The 23,746-nt window shown below is 35.4% G+C and overlaps 1 protein-coding gene across 3 annotated transcripts in view; it reads left to right on the forward strand.

The window, feature by feature from the left end:
- Positions 1-6: 6 nt before the first annotated feature.
- The window catches only part of TAF2 (TATA-box binding protein associated factor 2), a 62,714-nt gene continuing 38,974 nt past the window's right edge, over positions 7-23,746 (forward strand). For 2 of the 3 annotated variants that reach the window (XM_009635982.2, XM_035891593.1), the window contains exons 1-11: positions 7-397; positions 1,894-1,948; positions 2,773-2,933; positions 11,237-11,355; positions 12,681-12,822; positions 13,189-13,420; positions 14,612-14,796; positions 15,368-15,481; positions 16,750-16,849; positions 18,438-18,523; positions 23,182-23,317. In XM_009635982.2, coding sequence (XP_009634277.1) covers positions 345-397; positions 1,894-1,948; positions 2,773-2,933; positions 11,237-11,355; positions 12,681-12,822; positions 13,189-13,420; positions 14,612-14,796; positions 15,368-15,481; positions 16,750-16,849; positions 18,438-18,523; positions 23,182-23,317 — 1,383 coding nt within the window. In that variant the 5' untranslated portion in view covers positions 7-344. Of the gene's footprint in view, positions 398-1,893; positions 1,949-2,772; positions 2,934-11,236; positions 11,356-11,515; positions 11,754-12,680; positions 12,823-13,188; positions 13,421-14,611; positions 14,797-15,367; positions 15,482-16,749; positions 16,850-18,437; positions 18,524-23,181; positions 23,318-23,746 lie in introns of those variants that run through there. The other variant, XM_035891594.1, reaches the window with a different exon arrangement.

The following is a 23,746-nucleotide window of genomic DNA, read 5'->3' on the forward strand; positions in this document are numbered from 1 at the left end:
CAGCCGCCCCCGGCCGCGGCCTTCCCGATTCAGTAGCTCCCACTTCCACTGCCCGTGGAGCCGGTTGATTTACGCGGCTCCTCTGGAAAGGAAGCACGCAGCGCCTGTGAAGTGGTATCGTGCGCTCGGGAAAGGTTATATAGAAAGACTGAACGTTGTTTATGTTATGACTATGGTGCTTATTCGAGCTGAGGATGCCTGACTGTTGGGAGTCGCAGATCCGCTGGGGAGATGAGTAATCAAATACGGCCTGACACAGGGAAAAATCGAACGACCCGTCAAACGACGATGATGTTGATGCCGGTCTGACGGTCAGCAGTGTGTGTTCAGTGCTGCTGTTCAGGATGAATAGGAAGAAAGGAGACAAAGGATTTGAGAGCCCAAGACCATATAAATTATAAGTATCCATTTTTTTTAAAGTTGCTGTACTTTGAGAGCAGTGCACATTTGAAACAGACCACAGGGTGATCAGTAATTATTTACCTGAGAAGGTTGGAACTACTGCTTATGCTGTAAGAAGATGTTGTAGGTGTATGTTTTGGTGTGTAAACGGACTCACAGACAGTGAGTCTGTCAACCATGCAGTCTCATTTTATAAAGATATTTACGTTGTGGTCCTCAGTCCTTGGAGATCTCTCCACGTGGTATCAGCACTGCAGAGCACGCTACCATGTTTTGTTCTTACTTCTGTGTCAAACTCTTTTGACTTAAGGTCTTTTTTATATATAAACAAATGCTTGCATTTGTGGCAAGCAGCTTTGTTAAGCAAATTGTGCTTTTTACACATTCGTTATTTTGATTGTAACCAAGCTGTAAAGCAGTTGGTTGTGCATGTCAGTGGATCTTTATGTATTTCTGTTTATACCTCCTTGATTTCTTGATAAATCTGTAAGAGAGATGTATTTCTAAATAGAATAACTCTTATTATCATATACATTTTAATATGTAGGTGGTGTTTGAATCCATCATTGGATAATAGATGTTACCATTCTCTTGCAGGAATTTTTACTGAACCTGCCCAACTGAAGCTAAGTCACTTTTTAATGCGTAGGGTACATGAGTATGCGCCTATAACGTATGATGTGGCATAAAAGTTGAATTACTACAAGGTTGGATCTTGAGTCATGAATAGCACTACTGTGAAGTGTGGTGAAGATGCCACCTACAACAGAAAAAAATACAGAAATAACTTCTAAAGTTTTAAGAAAGTTGGAAGAATTATTTTCTCTTCCATTTTTGAAATCAATTTTATTTACCAGTTCTAATACCTCATTCAAAATTTAGGCAAATGCATTTTACTTGTTTAAAATACCTATATTGATTGATATATAACCGTTATTTAAAATAATAAGTTGTTACGACATACTAATTGTAAAAGCACATACTATATCTTTTTACATGTATAGTACCTGCTTACATAAATTATGTATGAGCATCAGCTCACCATGTAAATTTTCCACAGATCTCTAATTGCAAATATTACAGCGGCATGTTGTTTCTAATGCTGCACATCACTGAAGTGTTAGAATTTAATTCTATGCCTTTAGTAATGCTATATTTTTACACACCGTTCTGTGATACTCAAAAGCGATGTTATTATCTTCCTGTGTTCCTAGTAATACTCATACTGGTGTGGTAGTACCCTTTGATTTTATTGGCATTTTCCTGACCTTGTGTGCAACTTCTATTCATTATTTGTTTTGGATCATGTAAAGATTTAGAACATGATGAATTCTCCTTATATTAATATATGCTAAATGCAGTATCTATCTATATGTACGTACATCTTGTATGAGCTCTCTAATTTTTAAAACTGGCTTAAAATGTTATTTTAAATGCTGGCATTTGTGGAAAACCTTACTTACTTTAAATTTGTATTTTTTTTTCCAGCACAACTCACCAGGTAGTTTGTATCAACAACATAAATTTTCAGAGAAAGTCTGTTGTAGTAAGTATTTTTTAATAAAATGTGAAAGTAGAAATTAAAAGTCTGGGTTTTCTTCATGCTTTTACAGGAAACAACTGCACACACAAGCTAATTATGTTCTTCAGCTTCTTTGTATTTTTTACTTTCTAATCTTGATGCCTCTCATAAGTCTGTCGTTCCTTGAGATGCATCAAATAAAATACCTTCTAATTCTGAACACTTGAATCTCTGTAAGGAAAAGCTTTCTAAAAGAAAGTCACTGCATTGTAAATAACCTTACAAAGCAATTTGCAATTCAAAGTTGACCTTCAGCACAGTGTTAGCTGATGTTAGGGACAAGGGGTATAGAGTTTTCCAGCTTAAATGTGAGTTCACTGGGACTTCGAAGAGTCATGATTTCAGGCCTGAAGTCGTTGAGGCTTTTTGTGAATTTAGGCATCTGTCTAAATGGATCCTACTTAGGTTTTAAAAATCATTGTCGCAAGCTCAGATACCAAAACGTAAAACATAGTGATGAAAAACATAGTGATGCTAGTAATGTGAAATCTGGTCAATAGAGGCAGACCATTTCCAGTAAAACAAGCATGATTGCCAGTCATTTTGAAGTTTTTTGTTTTGTTCTGTTTAACAGCTGGGAAAATTCACCTGTTAATAGATAGAAAAGAAAATGTATTCTAGACATCTAAAAAGCCAAACCAATTTCCTTTTTAAATAAAAAAAATAACATTTTTTTTACCTATGATTTTCTTTTGAAAGGCATTAATTAATAAGAATTTTCTTTATATAATCTCTACTTTGTGTATTGGTAAAGATTTTACAGAAAGTTTTGATTTGTGTTTTCATAGGGTTATGTGGAACTGACAATATTTCCCACAGTTGCAAACCTGAATAGAATCAAACTGAACAGTAAACAGTGCCGGATTTACAGAGTAAGAGTCAATGATTTAGAAGCAGCTTTCATCTATAATGATCCAACGCTGGAGGTTTGTCACCATGAGTCAAAGCAGTAAGTGATGTGTTTAAAACTCTGCAGATGTAGTGTCTTCTGTTGCTGTTAAGCATGACCTATTTTATCGTACCAGCAAGTTTTACCTGGTGATTTTGTAATGGTAATATAAGTTTCAGACAGAAACAGGTAATTTTTGTACGTGACTTAATTTTGGGTAAGTATTTTGGCAATAATTAATGACTTGTGTTATTCTTTAAAATTTCTTCTACTAGTGTTTCTTTGTATTGTTTTGTAAAAGTATCAGAAACTTTTTTAAAAGTACTTTATGGGCAAAAAAGGTGGTGAATGCCAGTAGTTCTCAGTGCTTTAGGAAATTGGCCTTCTCATGTGTTTTTTCCCTGGTAAGAAAATACTTTTGGCTAACATGTTTTTATCTTTGATGGACTTCAGGTTTATCTATGCCCAACTTTTATGCTCATTTATTTAAAGAAAATTTGGTTATGTTATTGTGGCAATAGCATTTTGCTTATATTCTTGTAGAGAACGTTTTACACTGATGCAACTGCATTCATATGAGAGTTCCGCATGATAGGATTGCCCTTAGTTTTGGGTTTTGTGGGGTTTTTCATGGTTTCTTTTTTGACTGTTTTTTACTCCAGCATAATTGGTTAAATCAGTTTAGTTGCATCAGTATAATATCATGTAGACCAAAACTCTTGTATTCTGATCATTTGTCCTGTTAAAATTGTCCCGATTTTTATGGTGTGTAATGTCAGATGGGATGATAATTTTTGTTTATTCCTATTTTTAAACCTAAGACTATTCATATGATTTCATATGAATTTTTCAAGTTCTTGGGAGTATTTCCCATTTTCCTAGTAAGATTTTGTAAGAATTGTTTCTGATTTTATTAAATATGTCTAGCTGGCTATATATATAATTGGTTACTACTTTGAAACAAGTAACAGGAATAAGGCAAATCATGTGACTGTATCAGGTTAACTATTGGACTGCTAAATTAAGATGCTTATTACTGTCCTTCAGCTATTTGTTGTGTCCCCTTGGACAGTGATTGCTCTGATGGGTTTGCTGGCTGAAAAGATGGAGAGGGCTTAGTAAGCATCTTCAAAGGTGATACCGCCTTGAAGGCAGATAGGAACTTGCTGGACTTATTCTGAAGCAAACTGCAGAGAGTTTATACAGTCCTGATAGATTTGTGAGAATAGTGGCATTCTCAAATGATGCCTCTAGATCTGTAAGAGGTTGTCTGCCCATGACCTTAATGGCTAGAGCCTTTGAGATGTTTCTTAGCTCATCTCAGTTTTCAGGTTAAGCCTGACTTAACTTCACTGACTATTGTCTGAAAGCTAGAGTATTAAAGAAAACTGTTGCGCAGTTATTTAGATTCAAGTCCTACTTTTTATCTGAAGTTACACATCATTGGATTTGTTTGTTGGAGGTGTTTGTTTATGGCAGACACTCTATATATTCCTTTATTCATCACTTATGCAAGAGTTTCAATAATTCAGTTTGCAAATACAATGTTCATCTCTATAGGGTGCTGAGTTGGATATCAGAGTTCTGAAATTTTGTTTGAGTCCTGATACTGAACCATTTGAATCTATTAATTCTGTAATTCCTGCCCATTTTATGACTTGATTTTTTTGTTCAGTAAGTCAAAAATTCAGAATCCTCATTGGGGTGATTCTAATTGTTCTGAAGAGCTAGAAAGTAAACCTTTTGGTCTTTTCTAAGGAATCAAACTTTCATTATTTATTAGCATCATAGATGAGGGTATAAGTCCTAGAATGTTATCTAAACTCACTTTCAAATTTGAAAGGAAAAGATTCAAATTTATTCACCATCTCATACTAGAAGAGCAAGTTTTAAAATATCTCACTTCCCACATGTTTTCGGGAAATTATATGGAAAGAGACTTTGGTAAATATCTCATACTTGTTTTCTGGTAGGGGAAGCTCCATGGGCAAATGTTTTAACTAAATATTCTCTCATGTTTTCACACCTTCTTTTTGCATCTTGGTTGAATTTACAGTTTGCTGAATTGTTAAAGAACTTCTAATGAAAGTGCTATGTATGTTTAACAGCAGCTGGTATGAAATCACAGAGTCCTTCAGGTTGGAAAGGACCATTGGAAGTCATCTGGTCCAGCAGGGGGGCTCAAGCAGCGCCACTTAGAGCCAGTTGCCCAGGACTGTGTCAAGACAACTTTTGAGTATTGCCAAGGATGGAAACTGCAATCTCTCTGGGCAATTACTTCAGATGACCCTCACAGCAGAAAAGCATTTTCCTGCATTCAGATGGAGTTCCATGTATTTTAGCTTGTGTCCACTGACAGGACCAGAGGCAGTGGACACAAACTGAAGCACAGGAAGTTCCTTCTGAACATCAGGAAACTTTTTTTTATTGTGAGGGTGACTGAGCACTGGGACAATTTGCCCAGAGAGGTTGTGGAATCTCCATCCTTGGAGATACTCAAAAGCTGCCTGGACTTGCTCCTGGGCAACCAACTGTAGGTGTTCCTGCTTTAGCAGAGGGGTTGGACCATGTAACCTTCAGAGGTCCCATCCAACCTCAACCATTCTGTGATCCTGTAATAAATGAATCCTCAATAACTTCTGGAAGGTGTGAGAAAGGAGCAGCACTTAAAATTATTAGAGTGAGCGCTTGATTATGTTAAGAAAGGGATCAGGAGAGATAACTATCATTTTGTGGAGAAAGTGAGTGAGTTAGTTTGGCGTCCTAGTGTTACAGTGGAACACCATCCTTTTTTTCGTATTATCCTGTTTAAGAGCAGTGAACGCAATTTGAGGAAAACGCATGCAGAAATCCTGTCTCACACAGGGGTACAGTGGCCTGTGGTTTTCACTGCTGCAGGTTTTCATATTGCTATTTGAACTTAATAGAAAGACTTTGTATTTCATAACTCCTGTGTTATTCATAGTTATGAAAGAGAGAGGTCACCAAATATGCTTAACAACAAACCTAGTATGCCTCTTTTCTTTATCTCAGAAGTCAAAGGCTAAATGGGTTACGAAGTATTACATGAAATACCTGGTCACAATTGGGTATTAAGCATGACGGTAGCTAACTTGAATAAATACAGCATCTCTGCTCTTAAGACGAGATTAGAAACAGAAATGCTAGAAGTCTAAAAACTCTAGAATTGGTACCTAAAAAAAAAAAAAATTCCCAAGTGGTTTTCCTCTGCCCTTCTTTACAAAGAACTGCTTTTAGAAACAGCAGTGGTTTGTAGCAGTCTTTATATCAGTCCTTGCTCTGCTGGTCATCTCTTCCGAGTTCTTGTTTCTTATGGCATGTTTAGTGATGATGTCCTTTGTACCCTTGCAGCTGAACTAGGTATATCAATTATTTTGAAGAGGGTACAGATTAGTCATCAGGTTTTGTTTCTAGTGTTGCAGGGGTAGTTACCTTTTGCACGGCTTTCTTCAGTAGTCTATTGAAATTAAGGTGTTTCTTGGCAAACTGTGTATTTAATTTTTTTTTTTAATATCTTTACTCTGTCCTGCAATGTTTAGCAAATAAAAAATTAGTTCCAAGTTTTAAGGTTTTATATACAAATGTTTTCTTGCTTTTGATAATGCTTTTGGTTTTCTTAAATATTGTTTTCTAAAACAATACATAAAGTATGTAGAAAAAGTTGTTAATTTAATGGACTCTTTCCTACCTTTTTTATCATTATTATTCTGTCTTTTTGTTCTGAATTTGGACTTTCAACTTGTTTTTAGTTCAAGTAATACTTTTGGGTTTTACCATCTGTTGGTGCAAAAATCATTGAAATGTGGTCTGTCATTTCACATTTTCAGTGTGGTGGAAGGTGAAACAATTTTTTTTTTGTCTTGTATATTGTCATTTCTGCTGAATTACAAAAAAAACCCTCATTAAAAAGGTAATTAAAAATTGATTAATTCTGTAGGAAATGTTAGAAACCTTTAGTTAGTGCTTTAAATGTATTTTTAGCTTTGGTGTCATTGCCAGTTTATCTGTCAGTCCCAAACCAAAATTTCAGGTAATAACTGAAAGAATTTTTAAAGTTTTATCTAGTCGGTCTCCCATCTTGTAGTTTCCTCTTGAGGCTTCAGGATGTCATAGCTTTTTCCTATCAGAATAGATGGATGAACTTAAGTTTAACACAGCCATTTCTCCCTGACTGAGCAAACATCTGAACAGTGCTGTAAGGTATAATACCATTCACTTAGTTTTACCATCTGTACACAAGGTGGCAGAGAATCCCATTTTGCTCATACTTTTAAAGGAAGAGTTGAAATCTTACAAAGACTGCAAATAGTGTTGGAGAACGGCTGTTTGAGTCATGTCTTAGAGCTGTCGTTGAGTGTTAACAGCCACCTCTGTCCTCATCTTCCCTCTTTTCCTTGTAAATTGTTGCTTTTTCAATTCTGTCAATACAAGAGAAGCGAGATTTCTTTCTCTGGGCTATAGTGTGCAGAAATCCCACAGTGTGTATTCTGACTACTGAGAGATCTGCTTGTATCTCAGCCCGTTAAAATGGGCAAAGGAGATCTGTTTTCTTAATCCTGTGGGTAAGATTGTAAACTGTTAAATAGCCGCAGCAAAAGTTTGGAGTTTGGAGTTTTGATGCAGTGGTCTGAACTGTGATAAGTAAAGTTTGTGTTAGGTGCTTCACATGTTTGAGAAGGGTTGAGAAGCTATTGCATTTTGTTATTGCTTCTGTGTAAAGGAAGATATGTTTTTGTATAGCTAGCTAATGTGCACATAATGCTTTCCTGTGCATAGGTACTCTATCCAGTGTCATTTTAACCTTCGGCAGTGTATACCTGTTCATTCACTAGTTCAGCTTTTTTTTTTTTTTTTTTTTTTTTTCTTTGTAAACTTGAAGCCTGTAGTTTTTACCAAGCAGCAGTAAGCTGTGAGAGAGAGCAACATGGTAGCCTTCAGGGCATGTCTTGCAGTATTCTTTCTTCTGAGAAGGCAGTGATCAAGCCTTTAGCCTATGTACAAAATAGAAAAATTACTGGTGGACTGAGCATGTGTTGTTTTGCTGCAATAAATAGCCTTTATTTCCACTGGTATGATGCTTATCTAGTTGTAAATTCATGATAGACTTTGTTAGAAATAAACAAGAGGTGTAGAGAACTTTTGAAGAAAGAGATGGCAAAGCCCTTAAGCTTGGGCAAGAATGAAAACTAGTCTTTTTTCAGTGTGCCAAAGATACCTTATTAACAAATTACCTATGTGCGTACATATTTTATATATATATGTAAAAATACAAATATATGCATTTTGGGGTTGGACTTCAAAACCAAGTGCTAATTGTAGCTGGGAAGCAAAGTAGAGTAGTAAGTGAATTACAGGTAATGAAGAGTAATTAATTACATGTGGATCAAAAAACTTATTTTGCCAAGTTGATGTTAAATACTGTAGGAAGAAAAGTGGTTTATAGACTATATGTTTGGGCTGTGTAACAGTTACGTAGCACCGCTGCAGCTAGTAGTGAGAGATACTATTGAAAGTTGACATGGAGGTATTTGGAATCAAGGAGTAGCTTTAAAAATAAGTCTCTACAGGTTTCCTTGTTCCTAGTCAGTCAACAAGCACGCGCTTGGGCTGTAATTAAGTGCTTTGGGTTAATTCTGGTAATAAAATGTATCTCTACCAGGAAAAAACATGAATGTATATTACTTTTTCATTGTCAAGCTACATGTAGCATTAGGAAAATTTATCTTTGTTCCTTGGGCTGTTAGCTTTTGGCATGTGCTCTGTTTTTGTTAAAATGGCCATATCCAGTTTATTGAGAATAGTTCAACTTATGAAAAAATTACTCTGTGGTACTAAGCCTTTAATGGATTCCTTTTACAATGAATCACCCATTTGAATTGGAACACTTCACAAAAATAGAAATTTCAGAAAAGACTGTTTTCCATAAAATGTTAAGCCCTGTGGAGTCTACCTTTCTTGTTATAAAATCATAACCTTTTCCTGCCTATGAACCCATTGATGTTTAAAATGTAACCACAAGCTCATCATGATCCTCAAACTTGGAACAAATTCTCACTGATGTATTGGAAAGGGATCCTCTATCAATAATTGTGAATTTTCAGAACCAGTTTAGATTAAAATGAAAAACTTCGAGACTTTACAATCCAACAGAACGTTACTGTTGTTTTCTGCAGCTCGTTTCTTCAATTACTAAGATAGATTTTAGCCATGCAGTCTTTTTTTTTAAAGAGAGTTTTTCCAGTGGTATTTGCTTGCCTTCCTAGGATGCCATTTAAAGACAGCTTAAAGCAACATCGGTTGGGTTGGTTATGATCTTGTTGACAGTCTCCCATGCCTCAGTAGTAGCACTTCTTTGACCCCTTAATATGTCAGATCAGGGAGCTAAACCAACTGAAAGCTGTCTGCATAAAAAAAAAAAAAACAAAAACTTTTTTTTTTTCCATTTGGCACTTTCAGCTGCATCACCGCAGGGTCAGAGGAACAGTAGTCTCCTTAGTGAGGGAGTAGGAGTGTGTGGCTGAAACTAGGAGACAGCATATCAACTGGAGTTTAAGTTGGTTTGAATTGTTCTGGAACCATAGCTGAAGTTACAGTATATTCCAGTGTACAAATTCAACCTTGTGCTTTTAAAACTTGTTGGCATTATATCTTATCTTTAGGTACACTTCAGTTATGAAAAAGGAAAAAATGATTATGTATTAAAACCTGGGATTTGGATGTTTCTATGCTCATATGCTCCCATTTACTATTCACGTCCTATTTTCAGAAGCTTCCAAGCAAAGTAGACGAGTTTACTGCTCCCAACATTCTCAGTCTTGGTAGTGGTGCCAGGGAATTTGTGCGCTATTATTGCCAAAGATCAAGAACTGGATGAAAGTATGTTCTCAATATATTTCAGTGTTTTAGCAGTTTTTTAGATGTGGAAGGCTAGGAATATAAGCGTGGTGTTTGACATACCTAGACTTACAGGATGATCCTGGCCATGGTTAATTACCCTCCATTCTTCCAAGTAAGGTACTGCAATTTGGGTTGAATGCTGTTTTCTCTGTGGGTGGTGAATAGGGAATGGTTAGATGAAAGTAAAATCCTGAAATGAGATCATGTCTGCTTTGTGTGGACTTCAGATTCCGTGGAAGAGTGGAGTCCAGAGCCGAAAGTTAATTTACTCCCTTGTGGTGCAGTAACGCCGCAGATAGCTTTATGATTGATTGCGGCTCTGCCCCACAGTGGTTGGATTCATCAGTGGTACACACCTAAATGCTCAAAAGTCTGGAAAAAAAGGTGATCAGTAATTCAAACGCTTTCTCTTCAGGTGTAGAATTGTGCAAGCTTTTGAATAAGTTTGTGTACTAGAGGATTAGAATTAAGAAAGGTGTTGCTTCCGTGTTTTACAGGGTTTAAAAATCCATTTTGAAAAAGTATAAAAGCTATTAGGTAAAGATGCAAGACCAAGGTTATTTTTGAACTTGACTGGTCAGTCCTCCAGTATCTGAACATAATCACATTAAATAAGAAGATGATAATGTCCTCCTCTTAACCACTGTAACAGCAGACACATGCATGTTCCTGCACATTTCAGTAGAAAACAGTTAATCTAAGCCATAACTGAAGTAATGGTGTTATTTTGGAATGAGATGTGCAGTCAATTAGCAGCCATTATATAGTAGCTTGAACAGCTCAAACCTGATTACAAAAATTTGTGTCTGCATCCTAAATAGATGAATGATGGTAACGTTTTTTAAAAAAAAAAAATGTTTCTAGGGATTAAAAAGTACAATACGTATTTCTGTGGTTTAGTGTATTAAAGCCAAAACTCTAGCATCTAGTATTTTATGTGATATTTAAAGGAGCATAAAATAAAACTATTCCTATCCATCAAGCTAAGAGGGGGGAAAAATACCATTGCCAAGCTAAAATCTTACTACCTGTGGGAAAGCAACATAAAAGCAAAACTGCAATGTATGAGGAGGCAGATCTTCAAGACAGATCTTTAGAATAAACATACAAATTTAATCCAAAATTTTCCAAACCAAGAATTTTTAATTGCTATTCCAATAAGCGTAAATATTGCTTTTACTGGGAAGTGAAAAGCACTGAGCATTTCTCATTTAATTTACAGGGGATTATTATTGCTTAAGTCTTTTTGATCATGGATCACTTCTATAAGAGCCTAGTTTTAAGTTCTGGTTTTTGAAATCTAATCTTTACTCCTCCTTTAAAAACACAACAAACTACTTGGTTGAACATGCACCATGAAATTCAGTGTAGAAATCCTATAACTTCAGAAGTTTTGTTTTCTAGTTCAGCATGTACTTTAAGAATTAACTGGGTATTTCTGACAGGAGGAATCTCAACTATTTTTCCAATGCATACGCTGCCGCAGTCAGTGCTGTGGACCCAGATGCTGGAAATGGAGAGCTCTGCATTAAGGTTCCCTCGGAACTGTGGAAACATGTTGATGGTAAAGTAAAGAGACCGTACTGAAAGCTTGATTTAAGATGCCATAGAGTTGTTAGCTATGAGTTTGCATAGGAAGATAGTAGATTTAAATAAATAGACATAGCATTACGTTATGAAATGGTGGTTACTGTTTCCTTTTTCCTCACCTGTTATCTTTCCAGGGGGGGCCTGAAAAATACCTACACACTTCTTGGAAGTGGTTGCGAGGTTTCTCAACAGCCTTTACGAGCAAACTCTTGGGGTGATCACAAGCCCAGAAGCACGCATGAGGATGTGGGTGTAATGGAGTATCTTGGGTGCTAAATTATAACTGTTTGAAGCTGCTTGAGCCAACAAAGAAAAGAATTTACAAGGATATGCCTATATACATGTGATTTAAAAAGCTATATTCACTTCAAAGTATGATTGGTTTAAAACTGATCCATTAGTGTAAAGTAGACTACTTTATAAACTGGTATACTAGATCCTGGAAAAAGTAACTTTTTTAATAAATTACCCTCCAACATTGATTATTTTCTTACATGGATTTTATTAGTTTCTTGTATTTGTTTTCTTATATGGTATTATCAATTTTTCTGATGGATTTGTGAAACCTGTGCAAGAAAAAAACACTGTGTCATGAAACTGACTCACACAATGTTGTCAGCTACACCTTAGTGGGAAAGACGCTTTTGTTGATTTTAATTGTTGCTTAAGTTCTGTTGTGTTACTTGCAAGCCTAGAAGGGAAAATATTCAAACAGGTATAATTTTTCTTTTCAAAGTTTGAATGCCAAAATATGGTGAGAATTTGTTGGATAAATTTCAGCATATGCCTGAATTTCTTTTCTTGCCAGGCTATTCATAGGTGAGATTTCTGTGAAACTAAACCAAAGTAAAGACATTTCAGTTACAGGAAAAGCTTTAACTATAATAAGAGGTTTTAAGAAACTGCAAATGACAATAACATGTCTTTTAATAATGTGCCTGTTACATGCAGTTTTTGTAGAAAATTATTTCGGCAAGGTACAAAGGAGATCATGGTTAGCGTACAATCACTGTATAAAGATTCTTTACTATTGGGGAGTTGGAAGATGAAGTGTAACTCTAACTGGAGTTTTTATTAATTAGTAGAGATTCTTAGCAATTCATATCCTGTAAGTTAAGCTTAAGAGGTCTCAGTTTTGTAAGCTTTTGAGCTGTGCTTTGTAAGTGGATCTGGAGGTCCATGAGAATAAAGTAAACACATAATCTTGAAAGACCAAGAGTCCAAAACTGAATGATTATTCTGAAATAACTTTCATCAAAGTTGTATATATTTACACTAATTTTGGTCTTGGCATGGCAGAGCTAAAAGTCCTGAAGGTGCATATAAACTTTTCTCTGGACCAGCCAAAAGGAGGCCTTCATTTTGTGGTACCCAACATGGAGGGCAGCATGGCAGAAAGAGGGGCTCATGTCTTTTCATGTGGTTATCAAAATTCTACAAGGTAAGAAAACTATCTTTGAATATTAGACTGTATTTCTTATTTAATATCAAGGTGTGGTAAATACAAATAATTTACTTGAAATCTTGTAATTTTGAAGAATTCTGAAACTTAATTTGTGCTTGAAAGGGCCTTGCTGATGTGAAATAGAATCTAATTATTAGTAATTAGCATTTCTATTCTCTGTAGCTCAACAGGAGGTAATGGCAAAGAAACTTGTAGTGCTTCATAAAATTAATGTATAGTAGGATTTAGTATGTCAACATACAAAGTACTTAAGAATATAGTTTGGAACTTGAGAGAAAAATCATCTGTGAAAAAAGGAAGTATAATTGTTAACCATTTTTCCCCTAATCCTGACTTCCCTAGATTTTGGTTTCCTTGTGTTGATTCATATTCTGAGTTGTGTACCTGGAAACTTGAGTATACTGTAGATGCTGCAATGGTGGCTGTTTCAAACGGAGATTTGGTGGAAACTGTATATACCCACGATATGAGAAAGAAGACTTTTCATTACATGCTGACTATTCCAACTGCAGCTTCTAACATCTCCTTGGCGATAGGACCTTTTGAAATCCTTGTTGATCCATACATGCATGAGGTAATAATTGTCATAGAGGCCTCCTGTTTTGTTTTTTTAAAGGATTAGTGACTATTTTTACATTGCAACCAGTATATATTGGTCAAATATGAGTATGGCTAGATACAACCTCCATTTGTACAGTTATATGATAAAACTTGCCTAGTAATGCCTGTATTTAAATTTATCTCCAAAGTAAAGCCTTTGAATGAGCAATAATTCTATTTATGTCTGAATTTATGGGGCTAACTTAGTTGGAGTTGGTAACAGCATATTTGTCAAAACAGCTTTAAACCCATCCTTTTGCTGGTAGTAGATGAAAATTATTGCTACACAATTGAGTAGTCTTCTGAACTAAATTTGACATTGAGTTTTCATTCCTAACAGATTGTTGCCGTAATGTTGAAACTCACCGGTTTATATTTACATCAGTAGTTTCAGATTGGGTAAGGATGGACTTGGCAGGCACATTAAGTTACCAGTTCAGCATGAAGACTGGCCTTTATACTCTTCTTTTGAAAGCATGATAGGAAAATACTGGGAAATAGCTATGTTTTACTTGATCCAGAGGCAAACATCAGATTTTAGTCTTCAGCGGTCGTATTCTGTTGACTTTTACTGGTGGGATATACTTATGAAAGATAATAGTTGTTAAAAAAAATCAGTTATTGATATTTGAAAAACCCAAATTGATAAAAATTCTGTAGAGCTGACTTGCAGTTATATGTTGTCCTTAACTTGGTTCCTATGTCACTGCTGAAGTCAGTGTCATTGGATGCATCGTGAGTTTGTGGAGAAAACAGTAACATCAAAGGTTACTTATAGTTTTAGCTGTAACAAGCCTTCTAAACAGTTGCACTGCTTGACTGATTTGAAAATAGCTAATTCTTTACTGATAAAAGAAAAATATTATCTCCAAAAGACATTGGATTGCAAAATCAAAGAAAAATGTCATGTGTTTTTAAATTATAAATATCACTAGGTAGACATCATTATTGTTCAATCATTGTTATTGTTAAGATGGACATCCTGGTGCGCTTTTCTGCCATGATGATCATTATCACAGCTTGAAAACGTTTTTTTTTTCTGTTAAATTTACAGCAGCTATATTTTTGTTGTGTTGTGGGGTTTTATGCTGTTATGTAACATACTAGATATTTATGGATTTAAATATATTCATCAGTCTTGTACCAAATTTTCCTTTGTTTGCAGGTGACTCACTTTTGCTTGCCACAACTTCTGCCATTGCTCAAACATACCACGTCATACCTTCATGAGGTGTTTGAATTTTATGAGGAGATTCTTACCTGCCGCTATCCGTACTCCTGTTTCAAGACTGTTTTTATAGATGAAGCTTATGTTGAAGTAGCTGCTTATGCATCCATGAGTATTTTCAGGTTAGTATTTGAGAAAATTACGCCATCTAAATCCACAGGCTTAGAAGCTCTAGATCCAAGACTATTGAGAAATACGTGAAGCTCTTATTATTTTTATAGCCTGAGTTTTGGGCTCTAGTTTGAAAAGGCTGGCTTTTGTTATCATTACAGGCTTTTAACACCATTTCCATTTTTATCTGTTATAAAGATACTGGATTGTATCTTCTTTAAAAAAAAAACTGGCAGTGTCTTTCTGAATTAGAAACACCATGCATGAAATATTTAAGATAAATCAAGTGCAGAAGTTTGATTATGCTTTATTTTTCTTCAGCTGGGGTAGGGTACCAGGAATCCAAAAGAGTTTCAGCAGTTAAAACAAACTACTTTGGCTCTACACAGAGAGTTGTATATAGATGATAATAGCAGGAGATCTGCCTGGATTAAGGGTAAAAAAAAATAAAAATGTTACTATCTCATTGGAAAGCCAGTGAAGGAATTATTTTATTTGTTTTGGCTTTTAAAGCAAGGTCTCTATTTTGTTTCTTTGGAGCTTATGCTCATATTGTGTTATTTTCTTTTTATGGGGGTCCAGCACAAATCTCTTGCACAGCGCAATGATTATAGATGAAACTCCACTGACAAGGAGGTGCTTAGCACAGGCCCTGGCCCAGCAGTTCTTTGGATGTTTTATATCCAGAATGTCCTGGTAAGTATTTTACCATTGTACTCTCTAGAAAATGGGGAAAATCTAGGAGACTCAAATTGTAATTTGCATATTGCATTTTATCAGAAGAGTGAGACAGTAGCTGTAGAAGAAAGCAAAAAAAAAAAGGAAGACTAATAAAACCAGCTCAATAAATGAAAATCCATGACATTTTTTTGTTTGGTTGTTTGAGAGGGGAATAGATATATAGAGATATAAAGGTTCCAAAGACTATAGAGATTGAACATGTGTTCTCTCAGAAATTGTTGCTACTGAATGTTATAGTGTGCTTTGGCACCTGGAAATTCAGAGGGGATACTCTTTTGTACCATCTGTAAATTTCTGTTAGATATTTTGGGTGAAGAAGTGTAGCCTGCATGGGAAGTACTTGTGGAGCACAGAACCAATAAATTACAGAGTTTGGGGAGAGGAATGCAGAAATTAGTGTCAAGTGGACAAATTCATTAGGCTGGTAAGCTGCCTATAACTCCGCCCCTCAGAAAATCTTCCCCAGCTGGCTCTTGCAGTTCTGATCAGTGTTTATTTTAAAGCCTTTTGCATACACTTTACATATCAGGGGCAAGGAGCCCATTACTTTTTTTCATGGCAAAAGTGTATGTCCCAGAGTATCCTTGGCTTAAAAAAAGAAAAGAAACCAGCATGTTTTTAAATTGATGTTTGTACTATTCTAATTTCTCTTGCTCTCTTCCTTATTTCTAGTCTTCTTCAACTGTGAAGACAATTTTTTCCACATAATGACTCCCTTTGTTTGTGTCTTCATTTTATTCACTTCATCTTACTCTTCTATGTTTAAAATTGTTTCATGATTTTGTAGTTTTCATCCATATTTTTCTCTTATAACATAGGTGTTTGAATGGGTGTCCACCAAATTTCATCAACTTGCTGTCCAAATCTTTTGCATTGCATTGAGATGTTTATCAAGAAATTAAGATCATGTAGATTAGCAGTTGTTTTAACTTTAGTGTCCATTTCCTCTGTTTTATTGTTACTGTTTCAACTAAAATAGTTTGGTTTTATATTTTAATCTGGGCTTCTGTGGTAAAAGTTCAGTTTTCACTGGCTTTTCAGTTTCATCAGCCCCGTCCAGGTGCCAAGTTACATAAATTGGTTCACAGCTCATCAGACTCCTTTTGACTTAGAAAAGTTATATAACCTGCTGAAATTTGTGGCTATTTTGAGCTGGACAAAAATACCGCTCTTTACAAAATACCTTCTGAAGTGCTGTAATTCATGCTTCTTTCCTATTATAGGTCAGATGAATGGGTGCTAAAGGGAATCTCTGGTTATATTTATGGCCTTTGGATGAAAAAAACCTTTGGTGTTAATGAGTATCGCCATTGGATTAAGCAGGTAACAACATACCAGTAGTGTTTTCTATATCTTTCAGACATTCGACATCAAAGAAGATGCAATATAAAACCAGAATATAGTACAGTTTTGCACTGCAATCTAAAGAAAAGTTTAGTAGTGACAAAACTTAGAGCTAAAATATTTTTACCACTTGCTGCAAGGAAAAACACCAAGTATATTAACCAAAATATGTTTCTGTGACTGCCTTATGAATAATAATTCTCATTGTCACTGTGCAATTGGTTTTCCTCTTTTTTTTGAGCTTTTGCACAAAAACAGAAAGAAAAAGTCAAAAAAGTTTGTACTTTTTTAAACACTTAGAATAGAATATGGGATTCATAAGGAGATATATTTGGGGAATTCGTTGTACTGTGATGACCATCCATATAGCTCAGAAGGGCTCCAGTGTTAGCTTGGATCAATAGTGAATTTAGTATCTTTTAGTATCATTTAAGTAGTAAATGAAATAATGATAAAAAATCCCTGTTGAAGGGATTTACTTTCTTGGAAAAGAAATTTCTGTCTGTATCTTACATTTCTGAATGTAATGCTCTGAGACAGGTACTTGAGAGTGATAGCAGCAGTGGCTCTTCATTCTTTGCCAGTAACATTCATTCACAGTAAGATGTATATCTTCTTCCTCTCATTACATCCTCTTACCCTTCCTCTTCCAAAAACTAGATTACTAACCCCATGGGCTACATTTACATCCCTCACATGGGGACCCGATACCGCATCCTTAATCTGCCTGATGTACATTCAGTTTACCAGTTGTATGCTGTCTGTGCTAAACGTGTGGGTGCTATAGAGAACAGCAGAACTGGATGAAGTTCACTGTTGTGTGCAGCAGAAGTTGCTTCTGGCTATTAGTTGCTCATGTTCTTCCCTATGAGTTAGTTAAGTGCTTCCACATGGAACTAAATGTATTATCAATATATGAAAGTGTTTAAGTTGATATGAGTCAATAAATATTGATACATATCAACATTGAAAATTTCTTGACTAACACTGGGTTGCAGACAGACATCAATTCCCTCTCTCTGAGCTCAAACTGACCCAATTTGATTCAAAACCCATGTTGACTGTTGAATGATAGTAAGCCCATGCAAACATCCTGCCTTGAAGTGTGCTTGTTAACGTAGGCACAGCACCACACAAATTCAAACTCATTCCAATTCAGAGCCAGCTGCTGGGTGTGGGTCAAGGTGAGCTTCTATACGCTGCAGTCTACTGTGTAGACCCAGTATTATTTTCCACTGCAAGGAAATGGTGATCACCCTTATTTCTTTTCGTCAGACACAACTTATTCATTCAACAATAATAATACTTAGATACACTGTAGTTAAATATTGTTGTGGGTTGACCCACAGTCCAGACCCAGAACAAGTATTAACTGCTAATTTCTACTGTTTTATTACTGTTTGCTATGCTGAGGAACATCCCTGATTTTAAAATGCTCTTTGTGTTTGTAAACAAGTTTAATTAGGAGGTATTGCTTGAACAAGGATATGAAAAGCTTTCCTGTAATTCTTAAATACTTTCTCTACTTTTCAAAATTATTCTTGCTTACTTATGTTGTACTTTTTAGGAGTTAGATCAAATAGTGGCATATGAACTGAAGACTGGTGGAGTTTTACTGCATCCAATATTCGGAGGAGGAAAAGAGAAAGACAAGTATGTTTATTTAAGCCACAAGTCATTACAGGGTATGTTTTTATGGGGCCATTAATATATGCCTTGGGTGTGTTGTGTAGCACAAGGCCAAAAGCTGAAGAACTTCAGATGCCCAAGGCATGTATTACCAGTCTCATAAAGTACATCTTGAGTATATTGTGTCACTGTTGTTTTATTTTTCTTTCACTTTAAATCTTGAAGGGAATTAAGTATAATGGATGTTTTTAATGCTGTTATGAAACTACTTTTTAGTAAGAGGATGAGAGAGAATATGGAGCCAGAATTTTGACCTGAGCTATTTCTGGAGTGGTTAGTAATCTTTAGAATTTTTACAGTATCATCAATTTTCTTTGCTTTTTTTCTTTCCACTCTCAGTTACCACCTTGCAATCTTATACTGAGATTTCTTATCAGCTGGAAAAAAAAAGTATCAAATCAGTCATCTGTGGTAACTGTGAACTGGCTGGGTTTATATTTTCCTAATAACTGTAGCTTCAGTATTGCTAGATTAGGAATTTTCCCTTTACCTCTTTTGTGATACTCCTGTACTACTCACTGAGTAGTGCTAACCATTGGAGGTAGAAAAGTATTACTAGAAGCCAGATCAGTAAGTTGATACAGGTTTTGATGTCAGCCTTTTTCTGGGTTTTTCTTTTCTTGGATAAATTAATCTAGTTATGACACAGCCTTTCAAGGAGTTGCTCTTTGGAAACTCATGGGCAGTGTTTGCAAAACTGTGAGGTTCAGCATGTGCAGATGGAGTGGGGGAATCTGTGAATTTCTTAAATCTTTACTGCAGCAGAAGCCCTTGTATTACAAAAATACAACCTAAACTGTCTGTAGCAGTGCTTCTCTTGCTTTTGAGTTGGGTGCAAATCCAGGTTTTGTTCATTTAAAATTAAAACACTGGATTTAGAGCTGAATGAAATATACAAATAACACATTTAAAATTTGAATAGTGATCTTTTTTTGAGAGATGAAAAAAGAAGAAATTGTTTTCTGACATCAGGAATAGGACATATTGGCTAGTTTCCCAGCCAGGTGAATCCTGAACAACTACTGTGGTTTTTGGATGTTGACAGTCACAGATGCAGCTTGTGTATGTGTATGCATGCCAAGCCATTACTCAGTTTTGCTTGCCTGCTCATGATGGGTTTTGATTTAGTTCACTGTCCTGTTCTTTCTGGTGAAGCAGACCAAGTAGCTAGATGCTTGGTTACGTAGACCTCTGAAAAGCAAGTTACAGCTAGCTGCAGTCATTTTAGGCATCCTGTTGATGGTGATGTCTTTTTTTAAGGAAAATCTGGGGTACTGAATTAGGTCTTGGCAGACTTCTTAATTGGCAACATTACAATTTGGCGACATGCTCTCCTATACAAAGAGACTACATTCAGATTAACAGGATCAGATGAAACTAGAGAAAAAGGGCACATTTTTAAAGAAGGAAATTCACTAAAATAAAAGTGTCTTTGTAACTGTTAAATGTATTAGTTTTATTGTGTGTATTCTAGATTGATTTGGACGCAAATAATGGACAAAATCCTGTTCTAATGCTGTTAAATGTATGTTTCCTCTATGTGATGTGTAACTGTTAGACGCTCTATATTTCTACAGGTATTTCACGACTTCACTGTATTACAGCTTGTTAATAATAATCATAACATCACTTAAACATAAATTAAAACTTGCTGTTTCTTGTATATTGCAAAGTTCCCTTGTATGTATATGTTCCTGACTCTGGGAAATTATTTGTATTTAGGGAGGTATTTTCATAATGATGTCTAGAACATTTCTCTCCAATATATTTTTTCCATTTCTTTGTTCTGGTTGTTATTATATTCTTTCTTGCCAAGCATATTTGCGTTACAGCAGTGCCAATTAATAATAATAATATTAAGAAGAAAATAGGTTAATTAATAATCTCATTTTTCAACTAAATTAGAAGTAGAATATGGAAAGAAATCATTGGAAAAAAGCCCCAAACTTCTTTCAGACACATTAATTAATTACTGTGCAAAACACAGGTCTCAGATTCTTCCTGTTTATGTCTGGTGAAAGAGAAGCACTGCTCTCCAGAGCATTTATTTTAAAAGAAAAAATCCCAGAGCTTGGGAAAATGAAAGAAAGGAATCTGCAGGTTAACTGCTACATGGACAAAAGCTTCAATACAAAGCTTCTTGTGTTATGTTTTCATTTTGTGTTCTCCCCTCTCAGATTCTGGTTCTCTTCAGCCTTTGATTGTGCTGGTACCACCCTGTTGTAAAAGTTAAAAACCTCAAGAGATTTATCTAGATCTATTTCAAATGGAAGAAGCATGTTGCCAGGATTATGTTGAATGACCAGAGTGTGTTCGAAAGCATGAACATTACAAATTTCCATAGAAGAACTAGTTCAGTTTTCACCTTGACAAAGGTTCTAGGTCCATATTGCTAATTTTAATTCTCACTTGGTGCCAATTCAATAAAAGTTTTAGAAGTGTAATGATTGAAGAAAAATATAATTGGAAGAAATGTATTAATATTGCATGAACTACAAAACATAACTGTCTAATGCAAATTGTCTCAGTTTTAATTTGCAATTAAATAATGTAACCAGTACCAAAATCAATCAACACTTAGTAAGTTTAAGAGGCAAAGAACGTGGGTCCTGGCTTGGTTGTAATTTTCAAGAAAAGAATTTTACTAAAGTTAATCAACTGTATAATTTGAAGCTGAATAACTAGTTTTATACTGAGACCAAATTATTATATAATGTCTGAGCCACAACCTCAGTTTCCTCCTTGCATTTAAATTCTTTCATGGTTGCTAACCCTTCCCTGCCTCAGAATAAAGAAGTATTCAAAATAGCAGGACAATTTTGATAAAGAGAACTTGAGCAATTACCTGTCTACTAGAAACAGCAAGTAGTAAACCTAAGGACCTTCTTGTTCATATACTCAGTGTACCTAAGAAGGGTAGTACTTGCTTAAATTTAGAAATACTTTCCTTTTTGTATCTTCTTAAGATGTTTAAACAGACATTCATGAGTAAAGTCAAGGGAGTCTTCCAGTAAACAGAAGGATAGAAAAAATACTAAGGTATTGCAGCTACCTTGGTTCTTGACATCTCCTGAAACCTTAAGAGCTGCAGATAAGGAGCTAAGTGCTGGTCCTGTCCTGGTAGAACACTTCTTGCTCGCATATGTCTTTCAACTGCGTGGAGAGATCGGTCAAAGTTAAAACAGTTTGTTTAATAGGTCTTTGAAGGTTCTGGAAGACCAGTCTTTTCCTGAGGTAGCTGGCATTAAAGATCAGGTTTATTGTGCTTATCTTGGATCATTACAGTTCATGAATTATTTAATTCTGTCTTGCAGTGTCTTCCTCTAAAGTCTTTGGACAGATCAGGTGCCTGATCCATCTGGAAATGGATTAGTTAGATTATCTGTACGTGAGAAACACAGGGGAATAATCCTATTTTGAGCCCAGAAATTTTAAGGAGCTGGCATTTTCTATGTTGCAATGGCAGTTTGTGATTCTCCATCAACCAGCATAAAATAAGTCTGGATTTCCACTTTTTATGAAGTTGGCCTGACATGGTGTGGGTCCAGTTTCTTAAGCTGTTTGTTATTCATTCATGGAAAACTCAGAAGTCCTCTGAAAAGAACTAAAAGAAAAAAGTACAGTTGCCACAGACTTGGTTCATCAATAAAAGAACGTCAGACTTCTGATTATCTCCACTTCTCAAATAACTGAAAGGAGGCAAAAAGGTCTTCTTTTTCTTGAGAGTTACATTATTACAGCTACTTTTCTACTTTGAAACTGGGCTATAGGTCAGAAGGTTTGTGTTCTGAAATGTAAAACTTGGTGGAGAAAATGAATTTTAAAGCTCATCAGAATTAAGTCTTTTGGTGTTGTATTGCTGTACAGCCACAAAGGCTATCCAGAACTCAGTTCTGTTTTTAAAAGTTTCAGGGTTTCACTGTTTGTTTGTCTTCTGATATGGAATGAAATGAAACCATTTAAAATATTTTGCTTATAGACATGAAGGGTATGTGTGAAGGAGCACCACAGATAGTTCAAGTTATGGAAACAGTGTGGCAGCTGTAACATGATGCTCTGTCTAGTCTTCCTTGGCATGTTACCTGGTTTATAAGATATCAGTTTGCCAAAGTATTGAAAGCATAAAGTTGCGAACTAAAATAAAAACCAAGCAATTCCTTTGGCTCATCACATGAAAGCCTGCTGTGAATTTTAAAGCTCTTACTTTTCTTTAATTGCAACAATTATTTATTTAAATATAAAATATTCACTATGTACAACCACTTTGAAATAGAAGTGGAGCAGGGGCAATGTCAATTCATGACGAATTTCCAGACTCAAGTCATAAATTCCTTGCTCTAGTTGCTACTGCTACCACTGTCTTTATAGTAATGCACAGCATGTATTACCTGTCATTGTTCTCTATACAGTGCTTGCTGTATGCCAGGTAGCTACACCCATGTCACTTTTCTATACAAACATGTGGTCATTTTAAGCCATTTAAGTAATTTAATTAATAACTTCAGAGCAGTAGACGACATCCTACATAATTGTTGGTGCAGCTATAATCTTGGTTGCTAAGGTATATTTTAAGTTTCACTCCATAAAATGCAAAATAGAGAGCTGTTTTTTTTATTTTTCAGCCCTGCATCACATTTACATTTTTCTATCAAACACCCTCATACACTGTCCTGGGAATATTACACTATGTTCCAGTGTAAAGCACATCTTGTTATGAGACTGATTGAGAACCGGATTAGCATGGAGTTCATGTTACAGGTACGTATTTAAATGATTATGTGGACTATAGACAACTTTTTGTCTTTAGTTGCATTTCTATTCATTAAATGGCGTTTAAGAAAGAACAAGATAGGTCATCATAGTATTCCATTTGTATTTTCAGTTTTAGCAGGATAGAACAAATGTAGAATGTGTGTTAGGATAAGCTTAGCTATTATTCTTATAAATAACTTGTAATACTTTTTATATATTGCATATTCTCTTCAACATTAAGGTGTTTCATTGCTTCAGGTTATTGTGATTGGTTGTTAACACTGAGGACCTGTTTACTTACCCTAACTGGTGTTGCTGTGAACTAATCTAATCAAATTATAAATAATGAAAGTAATGAGAATACAGCTTCTGCTCTCTCCACTGTATAAAATTTTCAGTGCTAAAGGGAGCATAGATTTTATATTAGAAGAAGCA

This window comes from Egretta garzetta, unplaced genomic scaffold, assembly GCF_000687185.1.
Source record: "Egretta garzetta isolate BGI_Z169 unplaced genomic scaffold, ASM68718v1 scaffold13, whole genome shotgun sequence".
In the NCBI taxonomy this organism is placed as follows: domain Eukaryota; kingdom Metazoa; phylum Chordata; class Aves; order Pelecaniformes; family Ardeidae; genus Egretta; species Egretta garzetta.